The following is a 23,721-nucleotide window of genomic DNA, read 5'->3' on the forward strand; positions in this document are numbered from 1 at the left end:
AAAATTATATAAATAACTGGAAAAAGTAAAATAAATGGGATCCTCGGCCGAGACCCAGAAGAGGATATAATCATAAATGTTATTCCCCTTCGATGAGCTTATTTAATAAGCAAAACAAAATAAATGAAGTAAATTAAATATACTTTGGAAACAAATTATACTGATTGTGCCCTCTTCATACGGACCTGATATTATCCAGGGGTGTTAGGGACCCCGCTATCTTTGCATACCAATAATATAGCATCCGGGGTGCCAGGGACCCCCAAGCACCAGTGACTATCTCTACATACCGACATGATATCATCTTGGGGTGTCAGGAACCCCGAAGCACCAGTGACACTGTTTGCATACCGACATTTTGGCATCCGGGGTGTCAAAGACCCCGAAGCAAATAGCGAAATATAAGACCTAAAAACGAACAAATCGGGAAACTCTCTTGTTCGGGGGTAGTGATGGGTACGACCGGATTTAGCGAAATTTAAGACCCAGGTAGTGATGGGTACGACCGGATTTGTAGCGAATGCGCAATACAATTATTTATTATAAAACAAACTTGTAAATAATTAAGAAATTATTCACTCACAAACAATGAAAATGATATATTTGTAAATCACAAACGATTTCCAATCAATTACAGTTATCAGTTATCACAAAATCTGTTTATTATAAAAAATTACTAAAAAGTTTCGGCTCACATCATGATTCAAATAAAATTGCTAATTACAAAAGAACTAATTTATCACAAACGTTAAAAATAGACTCACAATCAATCACAAACGATTTACAAACGAAATACACAAAGAAAAATTAAAAATAATCATATTTTATTATTCCTTCCGACTTGCTTCATGTAGGTGTGACGAGAGACTACTATTAGTTACTTAGCCCAAAACGTATACATCTGTAATTCAGTATTTTTTATTATAAGGATATATTATTAATTTAAGAAAATCTATGTAATACCTCCTGCGTATACATTTTATACTACAGTACTATGCGCTTATATATTTTTTGTTGTAGTACAACGTATAATTAGCAATGAAAAAAGTTAATGTATATGCAAATGCAAAATATACGTAAACACCATTTTTATTCCACGCGTATCCTTGTGTCAACTTTGCTTATATGAACATCCTTCAAATACAATGTGATTTGTAAATTTTACATAAATATAATGTTTTATTAAAAAATTATTAAATATTGAATTTCAATTTTCAGTTAGTTTAACCGAAACTGATTGATTTAAATTGAGTACTTTGTGTATTATTAAATATTCATTAAGTTTCTTTTCCTTAGCTCAAGAATAAATAATTAAGTATTATAATTATGTATATAATTTGTTGATGACTTTCCTAAAAATGATTTTTATACTTTATTGACGTTTTATAATAAAAAAGGATAGTATACAAAAAGATAATGTTAAAAGCTGCAAAAAACAAGTGTGGAACAGTATTACGCAGAGTTTTTCCTCGATAAATGTACCTACATATGAAAAGTAGCTCAAGAGCGAATGGGGATAAAAATCATCATTTAACACATCAGTTCTTTATTCACACTCGCTGCTTTAACATAGCAGTCAATGTGTTCCTGCAAATTGTTAAATTTAATGATTTGTATAATTAAAATAAATTAAATTCAGGAAAATGTTGTTCATCGGCTCAATATTTGCTGTAATTGCGAGTGCATTCATATATCGTTCTTCTCGAGAAAATTGGCCTGTTTTACTTGAAATATGTGTTCTACAAATAGAGTATGGTTTATTAGCTGTTAAAGAAATTATTTTCGATTTGGTAAATAGAAAAAATAATAAAAATGGTAAGCACTTCAATACCTTTTCATTTCTTTAATACTTTTTGAGAATGTTTGACGTGTTAGAAATTTTGAAAATTGTGTCACGCGCTACTATCACGATTTCTCTTTTCCTTTTGTGTAAGGAATTTAAAAAAAAATAATGTTAAAATTAAATGTATTGCATACAGTCTTCAATTTGTTTTCGAAGTTAATGTATGCTAATGTAGTTAAAAAATTCTAATGAAATATTAATGCCTTATATAGTGTATTTAGCATAGAATAGGAACAATACATGATACAATACAGTAATTTGTAACTTGAGTAATTTGTATATGTATACATAATTTATGATTACTGTTACATTAAAATAAGAAAAGAAAAACATATATGTATGAAAATATTGTTGAAAATATGAAAATAAGTTTAATAAAGAAAGCAATAAAGGTAAATATAAGTTTTCCTTGTTTTGAGATTGCACACTTCAAACAGGAAGAATAGCTATCATAACAGGAGGTTCTAGAGGACTTGGAGTTGAAGTAGTGAAAATGCTTCTAGAACTTGATATGGAAGTATTAATTGGTATGTTTAAGTTTCTGAAAACTATTTAAGTTCTGTTTATCTGTAAAACTTACTTTTTAAAATATTTTATAAGGATTTTTAAAATATATTTTTCAGCTTGTAGAACACCTTCAGCTGGTGAAAAAGTTATTCTTCAGATTCGCGAATCTGGTGTTAAAAGTGGACAAGCAAAAGTATATAAACTTGATAATGCCTCATTAGACTCTGTAAAACAGTTTGCTTTAGAAATAAAAAGAGATTATAAACAAATTCATGTTCTGGTCAATAATGGTAAAACATGCTTTAAAGTTTATAATTTTATGTATTGTAAAAGGAATTACTAAATTCTAATCTTACTTTATTACATTTAGCTGGTATCATGTTTTACCCATACGATGAAACAGTAGAAGGATTTGAGCAGCAATGGGGTGTAAATTATTTATCTCACTTTTTATTAACAGCTCTATTATTACCACTATTAAAAGCTGGTGGACTTCCACAACAATCAAGTAGAATTGTTAATGTCACCTCCTGTGCTCATCTTTTGGGAAAAATTAATTTCAGTGATATTAATAGCAAGTACTGTATTATTGTAATATATTGTAATTTATGTGTATATATTTATGTAAAATTATTATATTTATGTAAGTTCTTTATTTAAACAGGAATAGATTTTTGAGTATGAACGCATATTCACAAAGTAAACTGGCACAAGTAGTATTTACCAAATGGTTGCAAAATATTTTAAAAGAAAAACAATATCATGTACAAGCTTATACTGTACATCCTGGTATAGTAAATACAGAGCTCTTTGTAAATTCTTATCTTTGGCACTTTAGATCAATTATTCGATATATTCTTAAGGTGAGTAACATTGTAAATATTTGAAAGTACTTATTAAACAATTGCAATCATAATAAATATTCTTTTAGAATCCTAAAGAAGGAGCCACTCCTGTTGTCTATGCAGCTGTAAACAAAGCAATAGAAGATAAGGGTGGTATATACATTAACAATTGTATTTCTAGTCCTTTTCATCCAGATGCTGAAAATGTGTCCATTCAAAAACAGTTGCTTGACTTATCTCTTCAACAAGTAAAATTAAGTGATTTTTTCGAATATGTATCGTAAAATGATATTTCGTTAAACTAATTATGTATTATAAAAATATGTACTTATTAGATTTATATAATGATATAATTTTTTTTAAGAAAGGTAATATTGGAACGGGATATGTATAATCTAATAACACCTTATAGTTTGTTTATTTATTTATTTATACTGAATATCATTAAATAAATCCAGAAAATTTTACAATTAACGTAATAAAAAATATTAAAAATTTTGCTAATTTAGAAAAGGCGTGTTTCTTAAAATAGTTTTCATTTTTATAGTCAATTACTAACATATTACAATTTACATTATGTATATATAGGGTATTAAATAAACATGTGGAAGGGAATGATAATAAATATTTTTAACTGAAATTAAATCGTGTATCACTTACGGTAACATGCTTAAAATTTTTATATTTTACGATATTAACTCTATCGTTTAAAATAAAGAATTAAACAGTATATAGATTTAATACCTTTTATATGTATATTATCGTGATAAGTTGACAAAATTAAAAGTACTGCATTTTATAGTTATCCTTTTATCTATACACAAACTGATATGTTTTTATCAGTGTAATTTTATTACAAATTTTTGTTCCTGTTGTATATAGTTTAAAACGTATACATTATTAACAATAAAATATTGCACAATGACGGCAACTTGAAGCTCCATTCTTTGTTAGAACAATATAATTATACAAGAATCACAATCACTATAATGTAATACAATATATGTCGTTACATATGTATTTAATGTAACAGAAATATAGTGTAATTTTCAGCACTGACTAAAAATTACATAAAACTTACGCAAAGACAATTGAAGTTCAAACGATCTAAAGTATAAATAAACACTTTAAAACACTGTATTTAAACAGAATATCTACATGTAATTCTATTTCGTAACTGTTCATTATTAGAATCATTGCACCAAATAAAATTTATTGAAAACAATCATATAACGTGCATATAATTATTTTCGTAGAAAAATATACGTAAAAATAGAAAATACTCACTGCACAATAATAGAAATATAACACAATACGAAGAACTGTAATTTGTAGTTCATTTTCTATACTTAAAGTATAAAAAGGTATGTATAAAGACTAGAGTGATGTGCTAAGAAAATTATGTTATTAATACAATGATGCAAATAATAAATATAATATCTCTTATTTTATAAATATAAATAAAAGATCTAAAAAATATAACATTAAACAATGCATAGACGGAATAAACATTAATTATCGCTTTTTTAAGATTCAGATAAAATCTTAAAAAATACAACAAAACTTTGGCTATGTAAATGCAACTGTAAGATTTTGAAAATCTTACAAGCTTATTGTAACAAGCAATAATGATTGAAGTGTAAGGTTACCATTTTCATTAATTTCTATGTATATATTGTAAACATACAGAACTGTCTACTTTTTAATATCAAAAGTCAGTTGATTTTCGTAGCATTGTAATAAAATTGTTGAAAAAATCCTGAACAACATTAGGCTTACAATTTTTTAGTAAAAATCTTATATTCGTAATGACTTCACATCCAGTCACCAAATACGAAATATTTATTTGTACTTTCTGACATAACAAAAAATACTATAAAAAATATCTCAGAATTCTATTTATGAAAATAGCATTAAATGCCCAAATATAGGTCATCAACTTATGTTATTTCAATAGAGCAATTATAAAGAACCACAACAAAAAAATTTCTTTAATCTCGTTAAAACGTATTTGTAAATAAATATTTATCAACATACTTAAAGTTCATTTCAATTTTAAGTATTCAATACCTTTTCCAACAGAATTATCAATATAATCTGCATGGTATAACACTAGATACTAACATATAATATCAAAGATGTTCTAGTATTAGATTTTTTTGTTATAGAAGATTGACTAATATTGTATTTAACTTTCATATTCTATAAAAACTATGATAATATCCTACATACATATTTAGCAACTGAAGTTATGTGTTTGGTGAATGACTTAATAATATATATAAAAACTACTTAAGAAAGTCTACTACAACCACAGTTACTTGTATCACCAATTGATGTTGTTTTACCATTTATTGAGGTTGTATTTGTTTCATATCTAGGTAGTTCTTTACTACGTGCTTGCTGAAATAAAAAACCAATTTAAATATAGAAAAAAGCTTTAAATAATTTTGTACAATGATATATTATCTAATTACCTCCATGAGCTCAGCTGCTATTTCCATGAATAAACGTTCTACGTTTTCTGCTTCTTTAGCAGAAGTTTCCAAGAAGTACATTCCATGTCTTTGTGCAAAATCTTCTCCTACGTGTGTTGGTATTTCTCTGTCTTCCCGATCTATTTTATTACCTAATAAATCAATTAAATATTAATATTATACATTACTAATGATATAACTGAAGACTTACCTACTAATATCCTAAGAACTTTATTACTTGCATATTCTTCAATTTCTCTTAACCAATCTGGTAAACAGTCAAAAGTAGGTTGACAAGAAATATCATAAACTAAAATCAAAGCATGAGCTGACCTATAATAACTTTGTGTTATTGAACGAAATCTTTCTTGTCCAGCAGTATCCCAAATTTGAAGCTACAAGAAAACCAATACTTATTATATATAGTGTAAAATTATTCCAAAAAGTATCTCTATATACATTGAATGAATCATAATGCATTACAGCATATGTATACCTTAACTTTCTCATTTTCTACTTCTACAGTTTTAATCATAAAATCAACACCTATTGTTGCACCTTGACCAGGTGGAAATAACCCCTAGAAAAAAGGAAAATAATTGAGAATTAATAATATGTAACAGTAATATACAATTTTTGTTAACCAATAGTTTGAACAAACAATTAGAATAACATGAAAACATGAAACTACTTGTAAAAAAGACTACATCTGATAACAACACTTACTTGTTATAAAAAGTTTATTGTATATTTGTAATAATAAATGATATAAACTATCTAATAATATATTATGTATGCATGTATATACACCTGGGTAAATCTGCGCACGAGGCAAGTCTTGCCGACGCCTGCATTTCCAACAAGCACAACTTTAAAGAGAAATTTGTAATCCTCCATCACATCTGTACCGTACTACGGTCAGGAACCTTATGTAAAATTAACGATGCATTTGCAAACACCACACGTACAATTTTCGCAATCGTTCACCTTGACGGCAATTCGAAACTGTAATATACTTCCTTTAATGAAATCCAGTTTCTTTTCAATTGTATAAAAGAGAACTGTTTATGATATCATTCTTAGTTTCCCGTCTTGTTGGGATTCAATGGATGCACAATCTTCCATTTTTGTAAAATAAGCAGAAATACATATTTAACAAAAACTGCACCTGACTTTCTAAACTTTCTGCCATTCTGTCAAAATGACGTTTTCCCTTGCCATTGAAACAGTGACTACAGATGTAGAAGACTGGAAATGCGTTTGTTTTCGAGGGGTCATGTAATGTAATGTAATTTAAGGGGTCCTAGATAACCCCATATGAACCCCTAATGCGTCTTGAAAACTTTAGTCTTTTTACCATTTTTGTGTCACATCCTGCTATACCAACTAAGTACTAACGATTAGTTAGTTGATATAGCAGGGTGAGACACAAAAATGGTAAAGAGAGTAAAGAGTTGCCAAAATGCTGTCATCTAGCTGCAGCATTTCTCGCGCTATTTATATATATAATATTCATGATAAAAATTATAAATAATTTTGAAATTAATTAACCATACAGTAATGAATTAAATGTTTCATTAAATAAAAATATTTCGAACATCAATTTTGATCTAATAATCGATCTATACCTATCGATATAAATTAAATGCGATTACCGGTCTAAACCGGAAGATGTATGAAGAGTTTCCATCGTTTCCGTAAGAATTTAGCGTCTTCGAAACACGTGTATGGGGAGTTGAGTTGTAATATACTAAATATTAATATTTAGATATTATAACTTAAAATGGGAAAACCAGGTAATTAATAGCTACTTTAATAAAGCATGTTTATATTTTATTTGTATAGAGATATTCAACGATTTAAGATATTCAGCGATAAAATTAAACTTTTTGTAACCTAACATATAAATGATTATTTATTTTGTGCCGATACGGTTCATTTGTATTAATTTTATAGTATGTACAACTTTATTTAAGTATATTAATTGATTTTTTATTTAAATATATGGATTATTAAATCAGATTAATAGTAATTTCATGTTTACGTCTGTACGGTATTCTAACCTATCTTCGCTAATTTTCATTTTTACGTATGAAAATATTTTTGTCAATTATTTATTTTATGGAATTTGTTGAATTATAGGGTTTTCGCCAGGTGGTGGCGGAGGTGGTGGATTTAGAGGAGGTAGAGGTGGAGGAGGAGGTAGAGGAGGGGGAGGCAGTGGATTTGGAGGTGGATTTAAAGGAGGAAGAGGTGGAGGAGCAGGTGGTGGCCGAGGGGGTGGCCGTGGAGGTGGTGGAAGAGGAGGAGGTGCCCCACGTGGACGTGGTGGTGGTGGTGGCCGTGGAGGAAGAGGACGTGGAGGTGGTGGTTTCAAGGGTGGCAAAACTGTTGTCATAGAACCACATCGTCATGAGGGAGTTTTCATAGCTAGAGGGAAAGAAGATGCATTAGTTACTTTAAATTTAGTACCAGGTTCAGAAGTATATGGTGAAAAAAGGATTAGTGTTGAGGTATATAAAAAAGTTAAAGTAATTTATATTAACTTGAATATATAGTAATTAAGTATGTAAATATTGCAGGGAGAAAATGGTGAAAAAATTGAATATAGGGTGTGGAATCCTTTTAGATCAAAATTAGCTGCAGCTATACTTGGGGGTGTAGATCAAATTCATATGCCTCCTGGAAGCAAGGTTTTATATTTAGGTGCTGCATCTGGAACTACAGTATCACATGTAGCAGATGTTGTTGGGCCAGTGAGTTCATACAAATTTATAGGAAAATTATAATGCATACAATTAGAGCCAATTTAGTGTACTTTCATTGATTTGGTGTCGAAGTTATGCTATAAAATTTATATTCTCGTTCTTTTGTTGAATTAAATATTTATTTAATTCTGAAAGAATAAGTATACAAATGTCAATACTTTATTATTGTAATTGACATATGTTATGAAATCTCTACATTTACATTGTTCTTAGGAAGGACTGGTGTATGCTGTAGAATTTTCTCACAGATCTGGTAGAGATCTTATAAATGTTGCTAAGAAACGAACAAATATTATACCTATAATTGAAGATGCAAGGCATCCACATAAATACAGGATGCTAGTTGCCATGGTGGATACAATATTTGCAGATGTAGCACAACCTGATCAGGCCAGAATAGTAGCATTAAATGCTCAGTACTTCTTGAAAAATGGAGGTCACTTTGTTATTTCCATTAAAGTAAGTATTATGAACTAAAATCATTTTCTTGGTATAAATTTAAGTTAAATGTTTATCTTAAATATATTTTTAGGCAAGTTGTATAGATTCCACGGCTCAGCCCGAAGCAGTATTCGCATCAGAAGTAAAGAAACTTATTGCTGACAAATTAAAACCACAGGAACAAATTACACTAGAACCGTATGAAAGAGATCATGCTGTTGTAGTTGGTGTTTATAGGCCACCTCCTAAAAAAGCAACTTAAAATTACATACATGTATATATATATATTACCTAATTATTAAGATCAGTTAAAATTGACAGTGAATTTTTTAGAATATACACAGTAAGCTTTCTTTACCTACAAGTAAAGTTTTTTAATATTTCATTACCCTCATGAATGAAAAACTGAAAATAGGATGTAATATAATGTAAATTAGAGCATGCAAATAATTTAGACGATTTCTATAAAAGCAATTTATCTATTTTTTATACCTGTACAGTTGGCATATCAACAGAAATGTACACGTATAATTGTTTAATATAAAAGTTTATATTTTGAATATCCTGAATAACCACTTATACTTTAATTAAAATAAAAACTTTTTAACAATCTATTTATTGTCTTTAATTGTACAAATACAAATATTCTTTGTAGTATAGAAATAATATTTATTTCTTTGAACATATTATAACATTAAAAACAAATGAAAGTTATAGTAATATTCAACATCTTTTTCTTAATTCAACTCGTCAAAAATATATTTAAAAATTCACATATAAATTAACTAGTTAATTTATCTTTTAAAATTATGTTTTATTGTCATTATGGTACATATACGTAAAAATGTCTCGGCCTTTGTTAAATTTATCTAAAAGCGGTAAGGAACATCGAATTTAACATTTCCATTAAATGGTTAATTGTAGTTAATAATTTATAATTACTTCTAGGTCTTAATGTCAATGAAAGTCGTAAATTATCAACTAAAACGCTTAAATTTAAAAAGTCAATAACTGTAACAAGTCGAAAATGCAGTTCAAATTTGAAAAATCAAGACCGATTATTAGGAGGAGCAGATGCACCCGTTGAAACAGAAGATATAAGCACGACAAAAGAAATTACTGAGGATACTTCTATTGAAGTGGAAACTGTTGATCAAACATCTACTTCTAACATAGAAAATGGAAAAATCTCATTTCCCTCAAGTGGACCATGTTGCTCTTGTTTATCACAAGTACCAGGATCAACTGGGTATACATATATTTATCAAACATTTTTAAATTATTGAATTGGACAACTTCAACTATTCTTTGAAACCATTCACAATGTATGAAATTATTATAAGAAAAACTTTATTCTATAAATACAGAGATAAGAAGGTAGATGAAATGATCGACGATGTGCATCAAAATTTACAAGAAGCGGGTAAAGCATTGGCCACCTTAAGCGAAAATTTTGAGCACGAATCAAAGGTTGAGCCCTGTACGCAAGTAGAATCATCATGAAATTGGGAAAACTCGGGGGAGTATTTAGCGAGGGATATATTAAACACATTTGCTTTATAAAGATGAATTATACAAACAACCAAAAAATGAATCGATGAAATTACCGTTAAAAACTCCCAATTTCGTAACACGAATACATAGAACTTTCTTTTTCATTGGAAGTTTATTTTCGTACGAAATAAGTGTAAAGTATTATTTCATTTTCCTTTTATTCTTCTTTGGTAAACTAAATTTATGTTTGCAAAAGTTGATGTTCGTCGACATACTCGGCCGAATACAACAGTGGACCAATATAGTTCAGGCCAAGTTGGATCTTTGCAAAGCGGTTATTGAAGCTTTACGCAAAGAGCTAATGGCACGAGCTTGTGAAATTGCCAATCTTAGGAAATTGTTGGCAGAATGTGAGGAACGTGAAGTGAGTTTATCATCTGAAGTAATTCTTAAAAAGGACACAAACAATGAATTTTTAACAAAAATGATAATTTTAGAAACAAGCTGTATCTACTCAAACAAATACTACTACATCACACCAAGAAGAGCAATACAAAACGGCTGTAGAAACTATCGTTGACATAGAACCTGATGAACCAATAGAAGATAAAACAGATAATGATGAAGAAAAAGTGGACAAGAAAGAAAGTCCACAAGGAAGAGATACCTTAGAAATTGTTTGTACAGATGCAGCTATTCAGTCGATCCTAAAAGATAAAGATAGAATGAGACGTGAAATGGAGGTACAATAAATATTTCTTTCGTCATAGAATTCGAATAGAATAGATTGTTATATCACAATATTTTGATCAAACAGCTGGAAGCTGAAATATCGAGGCTTCGCAAAGAGAACGAGCGTATTATAAAAGAACGTGCAGAATATGAAAACGCGATACAGCGGGCATTATTGAGAGGTGTTTCATCTTTGAACGTCGAGGCATTGAGAGTTTTACGTTGTCCACCGATTCCATGTTGCAGTCCTTGTGCGCCTTGTCCTACTGCTACTATGTGAGATTACATTTTTTGCTTCTTATAATCAGGCTGTCGCTTTATGTATTTATATAACAATTTTTAATTTAGTTTGCATTTAGGAGGTACGCTTGAACTTTCAAAGTGTTAGTACTAAATCATTTTCATAGGGAATACCTATGTGTATCACTAAAATACACATTAAGTATCTCAGAGCAGGAGGCCTTCATTCTAAAATAAAAAATATATTTCTGATCAATATCTAATCAAGGCCAATCTTGACTCACCGAAATTTCACTCTCAGGAAATCGACCATGGGCAAGAAAGGTTGCGTCACGCAAAAACGTATTGAAAATGGAAAAGGTTGTATTCGTGAAGCTGATTCTTACACCATAAAGCGACCTTGCGGCAGTCCTTGTTGTTCTGGAGGAAAAAACCAGAAGTCGGTATCTAACAATAGTATGATCTTCCTTCTTCATCAAAATGACGCAGAAAACATTTGTGGCTCGAAGACTATCAAAATGCCGCAAGTTTGTGGCTCACCATTAATGAAGAAGATTGAAATACCGCCGTGTCCTAGATACACTAAATAACTATTATATTTTGTTATCAAACTTCATTAATGTTATTCTCAGACATGCGATCAAAATTAATTTGTAACTTGATAGGTTTGTATTATTCCTATTGTAACGGAGAGAATAAAAACACGATGTTGAAAGTATAAATATAACTTTATATAACATTATCAGAAAAATATTATAAATATTAAATATTCATTCTCATAAATAACACTAAGATTTCGTTTCATCGTTTAATGCAAAATAGAAACTGGAGGTGAATACCTCAAACTTCACAGAAGTTTAATGAATGCGCAATGAAATATTTAAATGTTCGTATTATTAAAAAAACAGTATCAATAAAACAACAGTTTACAAACAGTAATAAAATTATTTTCGCATTCACCAATCTTCAGATTCGATTTGTCCAGTTGATGATTCACAAAACTAAATTGTAACTGAATACAATTTAATACAATTGATAGACGGTATATTGTTAATGTAGAATGTTAAAAAGTAAAGATACGTTCTACCTCTCTAACCGTTAACAGTAACTTTGTTTTTAAACGATTTCTGTTTAGAACATTATAAAAAACGAATAATTATGACTTAAATGTTAATATGTTCAAATAGAAATAAATTCAATAATTATATCAAATTTCAGAATTTTCAAACGCATTTCTGACGCACACTGTATGGCTGAGACATTGTGCGTCAATATCTTCTTTTCATAAAATCTCTTACAAATATAAATATTGTCCTTTCGTTAAGATCGTTTAAATTAATAGTAACTGTGGTAAGAAATATAAAAACCACTATAGAATCACATTGAAGATAATGGAATGAAAAGTAAAGACTGCAAATATTTCGTTTTGTAAAACGTATGGCTGTTACGTTTTACAAAATAACGAAATTTATAATATCTGTTGTTTATTCACCATGAACATTCGCTTTCAAAATATAATATAGAATTTCCACTGTATTTTTCGATCGGCACACACTTCAGTCCAATATACGTATGTATATAGATTTTAAAATGTGTATTGTCATGAGGTCATCAGTGAAACATGTCTAGGCCATCTAAAAATCTCACAGTCAATAATATCCTAATTGAATTTCATAAAACGACGCAATTGCCTGATCAAGAACAACCATGCATTCTTCAAATATATTAATAACACTACAGAAGTATTCGCAAGATACATATATGACAATCAAACGGATAATTACAGCTGTTCCAGCAGCAGCGGTAAATGTTGTTAATATATTTATAGAAGCCTCAAATCCCTAACAAATAAGTACAGCATATTTTCTCAAGGATATGCGCCGTCGATTACGTTTGAGAAACGATCCGTATTTTCATAATAAAAAGAGGTATCTTTTTATTACAGAACTTTAATAACATTTTCTAGAACTTATGTCAAATTTCAACGAGTAACTATCGTATTGTCTCAGTGTCATTTGATCAGCAGTTTAAGAGCATTCCGTTTCAAAGACGTCTTGGACAACATCGTCCTTAATAGCCATTCCTTTACGATAATTCTCAGAATTATCTTGGTCGACTTACGTAAAGGAAATTTATTATGAAATAAAATAGGAATGTAGTAAAGAAACACACCTTTGAAATCAACTTATTTTTTTGGACACCTTTTGCAGTGAGGTAGCAGTCAGACGAAAACGTTGGAAGAAGAATCATTGGTCCATAATAACAAGTTGTTTGCGGATCGGAAAAAAGAGATTTTGTTTACTTGTTGTGCACCAGATTAAGAAATTCTTCGCGGGTTTTCGGATCATCCCGAAACACTCCAAGCATCGTTGATGTAACCGTCTTGCTATTTATCTTCTGCACTCCTCTCATCACCATACACATGTGTCTACAACATTATATATTTATTTTGTTATTTTGCATTTTGAATAAATTAATCAGTTCACACCGTTAAAATGGCGAGAATAATAAATGGCACGAACAACATAGAATCATTCAACAAGGATACTGTTATCTAATGCATCGAAGTTAAACGTTATTGTAATTAAAATGCATTACGTATATTTTAAATTGCACTACCGATTACATGCATAACTTTGAAGGAAAAAGAATATTAGCATTAAGGACGTATTTCCGGTTATTATGAATCTTTCGTTCGTGTACATACATATAAGCCTATTTTTTCTTCTTCACCAAACCTGTTCGATCGTATACACATGATTTAAATTAATCAATACGAAGGAGATGTTTTTTAATAACGAAGACAACCCTTGATTTAAGTATTTTATATGTAAAGTAAGCGCGGCTTAATTCTTTACCAAGAGATAGCACCTTATTAGTACAAGGTTACATTCTTACACGCTATTAGTCCTTGCGAAAACCGTTGCTCAAGAATCGACGTTGCATTGAAACGAAACCAAGGAAGGCAAAATGTTCAATCATTTTACTATCTACGATATAGAAATAATTACTTACACTCCTTCAACGACCACAGCTACCCCCGCTGGTTGCACAGCTTTGGTTACTGCTATCGCGATTTGCTTGGTAAGACGTTCTTGAACCTGAAGACGTCGGCTGAAGATTTCCACGATTCTGAAAAAGAAATAAGGATTTGTTAGAAAAAGCTTGTTCATTCTAGTATTGTATACATTGACGTAACTAGGTAGGGGCTAAAATGGAGCTGGCACCCTAAAAATGTGAACTGGTCCCCTCACCATTATAAAATTTTAAGCTATAAAAAGAAAGTTTCTTTGGTTGAATTCTGGAACGTTTGAAAATCTACAGGTTACTTGTCGTTTGAAGGCTAATGTTAAGTTCATAACATTTAAACGAGTAAATGGACACTCGCCAACCGAACGTGAAAGTGGTTGGCGTGCCAATGCGTGATCAGAGCCGGCGTATTCTTTTCTTCCCGCTTTAATATTCCTCCAATCAAGGCCGCGTCTACTGTCTATGTACGTAATTTCTTATCTGTAAGTTGTGAAACGTGGTATATCAATAAGTCTCGCGATTACACTCTGTCCATGACTATTTAAATTAATTTTATTTTACACCATGACAACCAACCGGATGCAAAGATAACTTTAATTAACTCGTGCAATAAAAAAATTTTCGATAATGTTCGTTTAATTGTCTTGACCGATTTTATTGCATGGCGACCGTTGACGTCAACTATGAAATCGTAAATAACAGAAATCTGGTACCGATTGAAGGAACATGAACGATGACAGTTCAATCAAACGATCTAATTGAGCTCGAAGCTAATGTCTAGATCCAATTAATTTCCATTTCTTCGCGAGAGGATATTCTATTCACAGCAGCTCTTCAAATATAATTGCATTTGTCGTCCGCGATATTGACCTAACTAGGTAGGAGCCAGGGTGGGCCTGGGTGGACCACCAAAAATGTGCTCCGACCTCCTCACTATCCTGAAAGTCTAGGATTTTAAGTTCTTAAGTTCTAAGATTCTAAAGTTTCAGAATTCAAAAATTCTGAAAATCTAATTGCGCCAATGGTTTTCGAGTATTCATCGAGTCTCAAACGAAGCTGTTGCTAATAAAGTAAATTCTCCATTACCTGGCTAATTTGCTGAGCCCCAGGATCTTCTTACAGGGTAGGTAACCGATCGAGACTTTTCCGTAGAACGGTACCAGATGATGTTCACACATAGAGAACATCTCGATGTCTTTCACCACGACCATTTCATCATGGTCTTCGTCAAACACCGCGTCGTTTATAACGTCTGTAAATAAGTGGAGACACGGTTCATTGTACCAAACAATAAAACGAGATACGCTTTCTCCGTGTAAAATTTTCCCAACGGAAATTGTCGGAGTAATTTGCTGCAATAAATTCGATATAATTATTACTCAATTTTTCTTTTTAATAATTAATAATCATATATTTGATCATTGAAAAGGATCTTCTCTTCGGGGTGATACAAAGAGTGGTGCTGACGTTATCGTTTAAATTGTTCTCCTCCACGTAGGTTAAGGTCCTCGCGATCCTAGCTGTGATTTACTCGATATTGACCTACTTACTACAGTCTCGGTGCTTGTGGAAGTGTATATAGGTGTTAGTGGATGTACAGTGGTTGGTAGGTGTCGGTGGATAGGTAATGGAGGGTGCTCTCCATGGTTTCCACGGCAACCTTAACAAGAAACAGCTTCACAATGACCATCAGTAATGAAACGAATTCGTGTCTCGGTTAACCGTCTGTACCTTTCTGTGTTTAATTGTACATAAACAATGCGACCCTTCAAGTACAGTTCGACAATTTATTTCCAACTCTTCAGTCGCTTTTACGTGTCTCTGTTCCATGTCGGATTCACCAATTTCCTCTCTTTTATATCGTCACCTTTGAGACAAATGCTCAAAGGCAACTTCGTTTTTCGATCCAATAATCTAATGTGTATTTTCAATTGAACGAATTGCGAATTTGCGAATGGACCATTACGGCCACTTGCTTTATCGATCGTCTGATACTATATGTGTGGAATAAAAAATTCAAAAAATTCAAAAGTGTAACGACGAGATCTTTGTTAAAGAACGATACTTTAATACAGCAACGAAATGCGGTGGGCGGAAATTTCGCCGGGCTTATCGACAAGAATAAAAGGCGAAGAGAAATGGTTTCACCGGAATGACGATGGGTGGTTAGGAAGAGGGTGAGTGACTGAGCTTTCGTAGGAAAGTGCTTCTGACTCGTTTCAGATTCACTGGGGCGAGTAGAACTGCCGTTAACCGGACTTATCTCGAGGGTAGTTTCAACAGAGTACTCATGGGAGGGTTAAGTCGAAGTGAATTAAAGTCCCTCTACCACCTGTAGCTGGTGCTGGATTTCTTGAACCAATACAGTAACAGTATTCGATGTGATGTTACTTAAAATATTTTATATCTGAAAATAATTATTCAAGAGAATATTAATTGCCTAAATCTTCTTTAGAATCTACTTAAATGAAAACACGGTCGAAGAAATAAGAGCCTTAATTAAGATTTCAAGCATCAGATCGTTAATGGACACATTGTGTCGACGCTATTTCATTTCGTTCATTCTATAAAATTATAATTATCGTGGAACAGTGGTAGCTTCTATTTAATACAAGACAAATGGAAAGAAAAGGTGAAAGGCATTCTTCTCGAGCTACTACTGTACGTCACTGAGACCCATTTATATCATAAGCTTTACGATCTCTTTTTTTTTTAATCGTACTTAAGTCTTCTTCTCTTTTCCCTCGTGATGGATCTCAAGTAGCTTGACGTAGAGAAAGAATGAAATGTACGGCACTTTCCTAAAGTGGGTGTATCCATGCCATGGCTTCTCATCGATCTTATCGTTTAAATAAAAATCACGATAGCACGGTTATATTGCCTCTAAAATAATCTAAGAATTTCTTTGTTTCTTTCTTTCTTTCCAATTTTTATAAATAAATAATTGTTCAATGAGTATGAGAATTTCTAGAATGCGTACAATTTCGCCATACTAATGTTCAGAGTCTTATATAATTTTTCTAAATATCCTTATCTGACGCCTAGAATAAATTAATATATAAAAAGGGAAATTGCCATGATATTTTCTATAAATAGCTAATTTGAAAACACTGATAAAATTCTACATATCTACTTTTTTTCTAAAACGCTTGCAAACGTTTTGTTTATTCATTCTATGAGATGAAATACCTGAAATATTCTAAAAATACTTCTACACTTTTATAATCCACGCTAATTCCAATGGAACCTGTCCATTTTCCTTCTCGCTTTCACGCGTACATCTAATCCGGTGTCCTCCAGCTTATGGACCATTCTCTTTTCATAAATTGCAAATAAGGTAAGCGAGATAGATAATTTACCGTCGATGCTTTGATCGTAGCCTTTCGTAAAGAACAGCATGGCCTTTGCCGCACGCTCTGGTGTCTTCAGAAGACCTTGCCGATCAGGATCCTCGCCCAAGGAACTTAAAAGTAGCCTGTAACTCCGTGACATTTCCGGGAGTAGAGCTTCCCGAGTGGGTGGTCGGTGATCCAACTCCAAATCATGGTGGAAAGTGCATTTTTCGTGACCTGGAAGACAAAATAGCTCTATGGATTCTTTGCCCTATTTCTAGAGTTTCTGTAACATTCGCTGAACTTTATTCGATTAAAAATGAAGAATCACCGTATTATCGTTGCAAATCTTGTTAAATAAACCATTCCACGGTTTTCCAATTCAAAATGTAACAAGCTACATATAAACATCGTTGTTATCGCTTGTACTGACCCGCAACGATTGCTCGGTTACGTTCACGAACAAACATAAAATCTTTCCCGTACGCTCACTATCTTTTTTACAATGTCATCCGTAACATCTGCTTACAAACATTCAAGCAACAAAAAATAATGCGCATCATCTGCTTCCGTTAATTCCTATTGCAGAGGCGTTACAAAACGCAACATTTGAACATTTTTGAGTACATTCAGGAATGTTCAAATCGAATCACCCTGTGTGCCTGTGTGATATTCAAGCGTTAATTATAAAGCCCTCGATATCGCGTGATTGGACATTTAGCATTAACGATAGAATTCGCATTCCTTCTTTCTATGTGTAAGAACATGTAAGAATCGTGTATTAATAAACTATCAGCAATTCCATTCACGATTAACATAACGTTTTAATTAAGGAGCGCGATGCAGATCGATAGATCGATCGATCGAAATCTCGCGCGGCGAAGTGCTCGACGGTGCTCGTTTGTTGCCGAACTTGTTGCATAACGATTGACGGAATTACGCGTGAACACGAGATTTCGATCGATAGGAAATAATTTATATCAGTTGAATAACGCTTCTATTCGTAAGCAATCTAGAACGTATTAACAGCTCTCGCTACTTCGTTGCATAGATTTATTCATAGAAGCATAAGGAGCGGGTCTAACGCTGTTGGAAGTGACGTATTCACGATGGAAAACTAAGTTAAAGCTATATCTTTCCGATGAACAGTATCGCGTAATTGAATCGAGTAACGACGTTGCTGCGATGTATCGGTACCATGGAGGATCTCAATTTTCCACGATCAATATATATATTCGATAAATGGTTCAAGATATTTGACGTTTGTTTGGACGTGATGCGTTATTGTAATATATGTATTTGATCAGCTTGTAAAATACGATAAAGCAACATTTCAAAAACATTAATTCAATCAATTTGATAACAACTTATATCTCGAGTAAGCGATCAAACTTAGATGCTTTACTAAGATGTAATACAATCTTAAAATATTGTATACCTGTTCACGATGATCGTAAACAAGATGTATATTAAAAATTGCATTCCTTTTCACGTTCAAGTTTGAAAACAAAATACTGTTGAAGCAATGACAATGGGATAAAGCATTAAATGAAAATGCTGTAACACAAAACGTATAGAAAGAAGTTCCAGAAGTATCGAGTTTAGATACTTTTCTGGCGATACACATTGGCCCCAGAAATTAAAATTAATATGTTCAATTAAGCTCAGAATTTTTCTTTGTTTTCCCCAAAATGAAAGACCTTCTCTTTCCGAAAGTCGCGCTACGTATCGTACATTCGTAACGTTACAGTTATGCGTTACGTACGATCATAACTGTACCCACAGTTCCCAGGCTTTTTATCATTTCAAGATCAGAGGGTACGATTGACCCGGAAACAAGACCTATGGCGAGTACTCTCTAAATCTTATTCACGGGCCACGGTCTGATCAATGATAGCAGGCGCGGTAAGAAATAAACGCTTAAGAAGGACGCGTGTATCTCATTCATGAGAACGATGAAAGTGACGAATAAAGAATGATAGAAAGTTCATTGTGATCCGTAATAAGTAAACAGCTTTTGTATGAAAACTACAGCTTGTTGTATCGATGTGAATTACGTGCCACTTGTTACGCCTAATCGATAATCAAGAAGCTACACATGCAATAGTGCAACGATTTCGTAAACGCTTATCAATATAAAGACAACCGACAAAATTAAAACGAAGTATTCAAGGATAATATACTAATAACAAATATAATGACTGTTTTATGCATACTCTTATTTTTGTCTCGTATCACTCTATAAAACCGTAAAGTTTTATTTAAATAAGCGAATAAGGGTTGTTTCTTTGTAAGGACTTCCCTAGAAACAATACCTGGGGTGGTGGAAGTTCGCGGGGTCCTGGGAGTCCCCGGCACATCCAAATTGCTATCCTCGACGTTGTCCAACCAAGAGACGGTCCTCAATGGGGCAGGCTTTTTAATCACCATGGCGCGATCATCCTCGCCGTCGTAAATGTTCAGCTCCTTGATTTCCTTGATTTTACATTGACTGGAAACCCCGTTCATGACTGTGTCCCCCGTGCTTGTTTGTCTTTTTATACCAACGATTGCTTTGCCGCTTCTAAATTCAAAGTGATCGAACCAAGAAAAACAGTGGTTCTAACTAAATTGATTTGATATGCGCAAAAAAAACGGCTAGAAGCAAAGTGACGAACGAGAGTGAAAGTGATTGATACTAAAAACTAGCCCCCTTTATAACAATGGCAGGTTACTATATTTTCGGAGTTGCAATAAAAGTCTCGTGTTTTAAAATATAATCACAGAACGTATAATACGATAACCGAATAGAATTTTATTTAAAGGGTGAAGAAAGATTGACAATAAATATATCCTGATCCATTTGAACCGCGTTATTATAAATGACGCGCGGTAGCCTGTACCACGTGATCCCAGTACAAATGCGCCTAGTGTTCGGCACAATATCAAGCATCAAACTAATGCAACTTACTGTCAGTCGGATTCAATCACTCGGTGCACCGGTTCACGTGCACCCTTCGAAGCTCCGTTAAATATCAGCCGAGAAGAATCGTCGTTAATTGTGCTTTTGTTTTTCTAACGTTCGAATTCGCGAACAGCAAACCAACCAACTGATATATCAAAGAAAATTGAAAACGATAAAGAAAGAGACGAAAGAATAACAACTACTGGTGTAAATTGCGCGAAGAGAGAAAAATAAAAAGGATAGTAATCAACGTGTCCGAAAGAAAGAATGGACCGTGAAGTCGCTCGGTCGAGTGACGCAGTGTGACTGAACCGACGAAACCGTGGAGAGTGCGAATGTCCCTTATGGCTTCTTCCGTCTCTGTTTTTCTCCCTCCCCCCCTCTCTCTCTCTCGTTTCGTCACGCTCTTTTTGCCTCCCTTCTCTCAACGATTTTTATTCCTTTGTACCGTTTTTTTATATCTAGATCGTAGTTTACGTCGCGGTGTCACTCGATTCCCAAAAAGTAAGTGCGACTGACGAACAACACCTTGTGTTACGTTCAGTATATATTGAGAGAATGGCAAATGCACGGTGAGAGTGACAGATTGGAGATGGTAGTGCAAACAGATTTCCCTCCAATGTGATCCTCTCGCTACAGTGTTCGAGAGGGAAATACCCACCAGCTTTGCCCGGACCACACACCACGGGAGGAACAGTCTCCAGTGACAAGTAGCGCCTCGATTGGCGGAAAGTGTCAAGATATCTGGCGCACGAGGTCGCCGTTACATGATCATGATTTTAATCCATTAATTAACAGAGATAGAAAATATCTTATTTTCAATCTGGTTACATTTTATTATAAACAAAAATAGGTAGTTAAAGCGTCTGCTGTCGCTCGCTTGATACCATACACTCGACTGTCAACGCTAAATGTCACGCGATATCGCGTAAGCACTCGATCAACTCTTAAACGTTACGGCACACAACAACCTGCTTCTTCAACTTAAGTTGTTAATTAACAATGAACTTGTTAAGACGAGTATGTACATAGAAGATTTTACGTATTTTTACAATGGGAAAGCACAGAATTTCATCCTTGGGTTTTTAGAATGCCACTCAGAACGTACGTCATCGTGATTTCCAAGAGACCGGTTTACTGGAACTTCCCTTTTCCTTCTATTCGCAGGACTTCTTAATACCGTAAAAAAGTATCCTGTCCTAGAATGCGGTTAATGTGTACGTCAGACGTCAATTATTCTTAATTTCTCTTTCTTTTATGCATAGATGTTTCAGAAGATGTTAAGGAAGAATTAATTGGCGTCATTGGTTTTTCTTCGGACGAATTAACGTAACGGTCTTAGAAATTGTATCTCAAAGGTTATAGAAATTAACCTGATCCCTTACGTTACTGATACCGATAGACTATAAGTAGTGTTATTATTAAACGATAATTAATAGGGAAAATAATTGAAGCGATCGTGGCGGGATGCAACTAGCCATTTCCACTTTCAGTAATCAAGTTAAAACGTCGATGAGGCTATTACTCTATTCTGTCGACGTTATTGGACTATAAGGGACAAGTAAAGTTACTGTGTCTAGTATTTAGCAATAACCCTTTCAATCTGCAATTAAATGTATTAATTCATATTCTCATATGCCATAATAGACATGGCTATTTCTATTGTACTAGTCAACACGTCTTTACACAGTAAAATAATGAGTGGACGTGAATGTAAATCCTTTGTCTTATCTACGCGATCTATAAAGAAGAATAGTCTATTGAATTAAGTTACTTTCTATCGCAGAGTAACACGATATTTTTATCGAACTGTATAAAACTATATTTATGTATCTCCTCCGTATTCATAGTTGCACTACTGAAACTCGTCTGAATTCTACTGACCTTCACTACTTGCAATCAATACAAAGCTGCTGTTGGTAAGCATTCGATGTCCATGCATCACGTTTGTTGTTAAACGTACAAGAGAATGAAAAAAAAGGTTCTGGTTGGACGTGAACCAATTCGAAACACAAAAAATTCAGTACTTATTACAGCATGGATTGTATGAACGTTAGTTAACGAGTATGAAGAAGTTTTTGCGTTAGTTTAGCGAACGTGTTGAAAAGGGAGAAAAACTGAAGGAAAGCAACACGTAGGCAATCGAAGTATATTGGCAAAGAATTCGAGGCCATTCTCACGTAACAACAGCAGGCGAATCAATGCTACAAGAATGTACGATGGTGGATGCCCGAAGAATGATACATACTACCCCGAATAATATTAAAATGTAATTTACTTCTGGCTAACTGTTACAATAATTAGTATATCCATTTCGATAACGATAGGTGATGATAATGAAAAGCCAACACACGATCTGGTAAAATTACAGTGACTCACGTATTTGTTCACTTACGCTTTTCAGTTCCAAGAAAACTGTAAATACCAATTTTTTGCTTAACGTTTGATTGTTCAATTTACTATAATCCTATGTATTATTAAACCGATGAAACGAATGCGAGAATCTCTGTTTGATAAATAATCTAAGGGTACACACTTTAAAGAAAAGAAATACGAACTCTTTTTTGCTATACCTAATTAAATTTACTTTGTATGGTGTTCATAAGGTGCAAACATACGTGTTTTATATCGTATGTTTTACCCTACACAGACACCCGATACCGATTCCTAATATCATTTTATCGATATTTAATATGATTGACACATATTTTGACATCGAGACGCATGTAGAAAAGAAAAAAATGCAATAGATATATGTATAGAGTAATGCGAAAGTACACTTCGTTCTAGTCTAATGATCAAAGGAAATTTACGATATATTTATTGAATTAATGATTAACGAATTTTTAGACAATTTATAGTTTCTGTAAAATAATAACTAAAAGCAACAATCATTTTTGTCAAGTAATTTTTTCATTTTAGAATTCAGAAAATGAATAGGAATAAAAAAATCAAAGAAGCAGACTTACCACCCTCCAGTACGCGATTCATGATATCTGCAAGATGGTATTTCACGTAAATTACAGGTACAAGAAAAGGCAAAATCACATAAATAAGAAAACTATTGT

General features: G+C 32.7%; 6 protein-coding genes across 8 annotated transcripts; 4 read left to right on the top strand and 2 right to left on the bottom strand.

Annotated features, from left to right (window-relative positions):
* The first annotated feature begins 1,496 nt into the window (after nucleotides 1-1,496).
* LOC114878541 (dehydrogenase/reductase SDR family member on chromosome X-like) lies at nucleotides 1,497-3,835 on the top strand. The gene is made up of 6 exons (XM_029192460.2): nucleotides 1,497-1,815; nucleotides 2,263-2,370; nucleotides 2,467-2,640; nucleotides 2,721-2,928; nucleotides 3,015-3,213; nucleotides 3,282-3,835. Exons 1-6 carry the CDS (start codon nucleotides 1,644-1,646, stop codon nucleotides 3,477-3,479), a joined length of 1,059 nt encoding a protein of 352 aa, XP_029048293.1. The 5' UTR covers nucleotides 1,497-1,643; the 3' UTR covers nucleotides 3,480-3,835.
* A 1,184-nt stretch (nucleotides 3,836-5,019) lies between these two features.
* Nucleotides 5,020-7,035, bottom strand: LOC114878543 (ras-related protein Rab-30-like). Its single transcript, XM_029192461.2, has 5 exons — nucleotides 6,483-7,035; nucleotides 6,169-6,252; nucleotides 5,884-6,067; nucleotides 5,673-5,824; nucleotides 5,020-5,598 (listed from the first exon to the last, which is right to left on the bottom strand). The coding sequence occupies exons 1-5, from the start codon at nucleotides 6,567-6,569 to the stop codon at nucleotides 5,488-5,490; spliced, it is 618 nt and encodes a 205-aa protein (XP_029048294.1). The 5' UTR covers nucleotides 6,570-7,035; the 3' UTR covers nucleotides 5,020-5,487.
* Nucleotides 7,036-7,350: 315 nt separating this feature from the next.
* On the top strand, nucleotides 7,351-9,242 carry LOC114878550 (rRNA 2'-O-methyltransferase fibrillarin). Its single transcript, XM_029192469.2, has 5 exons — nucleotides 7,351-7,468; nucleotides 7,815-8,185; nucleotides 8,255-8,428; nucleotides 8,654-8,899; nucleotides 8,973-9,242. The coding sequence occupies exons 1-5, from the start codon at nucleotides 7,456-7,458 to the stop codon at nucleotides 9,141-9,143; spliced, it is 975 nt and encodes a 324-aa protein (XP_029048302.1). The 5' UTR covers nucleotides 7,351-7,455; the 3' UTR covers nucleotides 9,144-9,242.
* A 103-nt stretch (nucleotides 9,243-9,345) lies between these two features.
* LOC123987930 lies at nucleotides 9,346-10,386 on the top strand. Its single transcript, XM_046286306.1, has 3 exons — nucleotides 9,346-9,759; nucleotides 9,830-10,130; nucleotides 10,249-10,386. The coding sequence occupies exons 1-3, from the start codon at nucleotides 9,726-9,728 to the stop codon at nucleotides 10,382-10,384; spliced, it is 471 nt and encodes a 156-aa protein (XP_046142262.1). The 5' UTR covers nucleotides 9,346-9,725; the 3' UTR covers nucleotides 10,385-10,386.
* Nucleotides 10,387-10,478: 92 nt separating this feature from the next.
* LOC114878551 lies at nucleotides 10,479-11,953 on the top strand. Its single transcript, XM_029192470.2, has 4 exons — nucleotides 10,479-10,799; nucleotides 10,873-11,118; nucleotides 11,193-11,383; nucleotides 11,649-11,953. The coding sequence occupies exons 1-4, from the start codon at nucleotides 10,479-10,481 to the stop codon at nucleotides 11,935-11,937; spliced, it is 1,047 nt and encodes a 348-aa protein (XP_029048303.2). The 3' UTR covers nucleotides 11,938-11,953.
* Nucleotides 11,954-12,056: 103 nt separating this feature from the next.
* LOC123987927 (GTP cyclohydrolase 1) lies at nucleotides 12,057-23,649 on the bottom strand. 3 transcript variants are annotated; one of them, XM_046286300.1, is made up of 6 exons: nucleotides 21,102-21,271; nucleotides 20,025-20,272; nucleotides 17,737-17,946; nucleotides 15,464-15,629; nucleotides 14,363-14,479; nucleotides 12,057-13,775 (listed from the first exon to the last, which is right to left on the bottom strand). In XM_046286300.1, the coding sequence occupies exons 2-6, from the start codon at nucleotides 20,215-20,217 to the stop codon at nucleotides 13,646-13,648; spliced, it is 816 nt and encodes a 271-aa protein (XP_046142256.1). In that variant the 5' UTR covers nucleotides 20,218-20,272; nucleotides 21,102-21,271; the 3' UTR covers nucleotides 12,057-13,645. The 3 variants fall into 3 exon arrangements, with proteins under 3 accessions (XP_046142256.1, XP_046142255.1, XP_046142259.1); XM_046286299.1 differs by lacking the exon at nucleotides 21,102-21,271 and adding an exon at nucleotides 20,660-21,055; XM_046286303.1 differs by lacking the exons at nucleotides 20,025-20,272; nucleotides 21,102-21,271 and adding an exon at nucleotides 23,623-23,649.
* Between the last annotated feature and the right edge of the window lie 72 nt (nucleotides 23,650-23,721).

Source organism: Osmia bicornis, chromosome 1 (assembly GCF_907164935.1).
Source record: "Osmia bicornis bicornis chromosome 1, iOsmBic2.1, whole genome shotgun sequence".
Lineage (NCBI taxonomy): Eukaryota > Metazoa > Arthropoda > Insecta > Hymenoptera > Megachilidae > Osmia > Osmia bicornis.

Bases quoted from the DNA above. Each gene is read 5' to 3' on its own strand.
- LOC114878541 (XM_029192460.2), top strand. From the start codon at position 1,644: ATGTTGTTCATCGGCTCAATATTTGCTGTAATTGCGAGTGCATTCATA. The intron at 1,816-2,262 runs GTAAGCACTTCA...CCTTGTTTTGAG, and splicing joins TAGAAAAAATAATAAAAATG to ATTGCACACTTCAAACAGGA. The intron at 2,929-3,014 runs GTACTGTATTAT...TTATTTAAACAG, and splicing joins TTCAGTGATATTAATAGCAA to GAATAGATTTTTGAGTATGA.
- LOC123987930 (XM_046286306.1), top strand. From the start codon at position 9,726: ATGTCTCGGCCTTTGTTAAATTTATCTAAAAGCG. The intron at 9,760-9,829 runs GTAAGGAACATC...AATTACTTCTAG, and splicing joins GTTAAATTTATCTAAAAGCG to GTCTTAATGTCAATGAAAGT. The intron at 10,131-10,248 runs GTATACATATAT...CTATAAATACAG, and splicing joins CAAGTACCAGGATCAACTGG to AGATAAGAAGGTAGATGAAA.
- LOC114878550 (XM_029192469.2), top strand. The intron at 8,429-8,653 runs GTGAGTTCATAC...CATTGTTCTTAG, and splicing joins TAGCAGATGTTGTTGGGCCA to GAAGGACTGGTGTATGCTGT. The intron at 8,900-8,972 runs GTAAGTATTATG...ATATATTTTTAG, and splicing joins ACTTTGTTATTTCCATTAAA to GCAAGTTGTATAGATTCCAC.
- LOC114878551 (XM_029192470.2), top strand. From the start codon at position 10,479: ATGAAATTACCGTTAAAAACTCCCAATTTCGTAACACGAATACATAGA. The intron at 11,119-11,192 runs GTACAATAAATA...TTGATCAAACAG, and splicing joins GAATGAGACGTGAAATGGAG to CTGGAAGCTGAAATATCGAG. The intron at 11,384-11,648 runs GTGAGATTACAT...TTTCACTCTCAG, and splicing joins CCTTGTCCTACTGCTACTAT to GAAATCGACCATGGGCAAGA.
- LOC123987927 (XM_046286300.1), bottom strand. From the start codon at position 20,217: ATGAACGGGGTTTCCAGTCAATGTAAAATCAAGGAAATCAAGGAGCTG. The intron at 17,947-20,024 runs GTATTGTTTCTA...TTTGTCTTCCAG, and splicing joins GCGAACTTCCACCACCCCAG to GTCACGAAAAATGCACTTTC. The intron at 14,480-15,463 runs GTAATGGAGAAT...TTTCTTTTTCAG, and splicing joins GGGCTCAGCAAATTAGCCAG to AATCGTGGAAATCTTCAGCC.
- LOC114878543 (XM_029192461.2), bottom strand. From the start codon at position 6,569: ATGGAGGATTACAAATTTCTCTTTAAAGTTGTGCTTGTTGGAAATGCA. The intron at 6,253-6,482 runs GTGTATATACAT...CCTTTTTTCTAG, and splicing joins TCGTGCGCAGATTTACCCAG to GGGTTATTTCCACCTGGTCA. The intron at 6,068-6,168 runs GTATACATATGC...GTTTTCTTGTAG, and splicing joins TAGAAAATGAGAAAGTTAAG to CTTCAAATTTGGGATACTGC.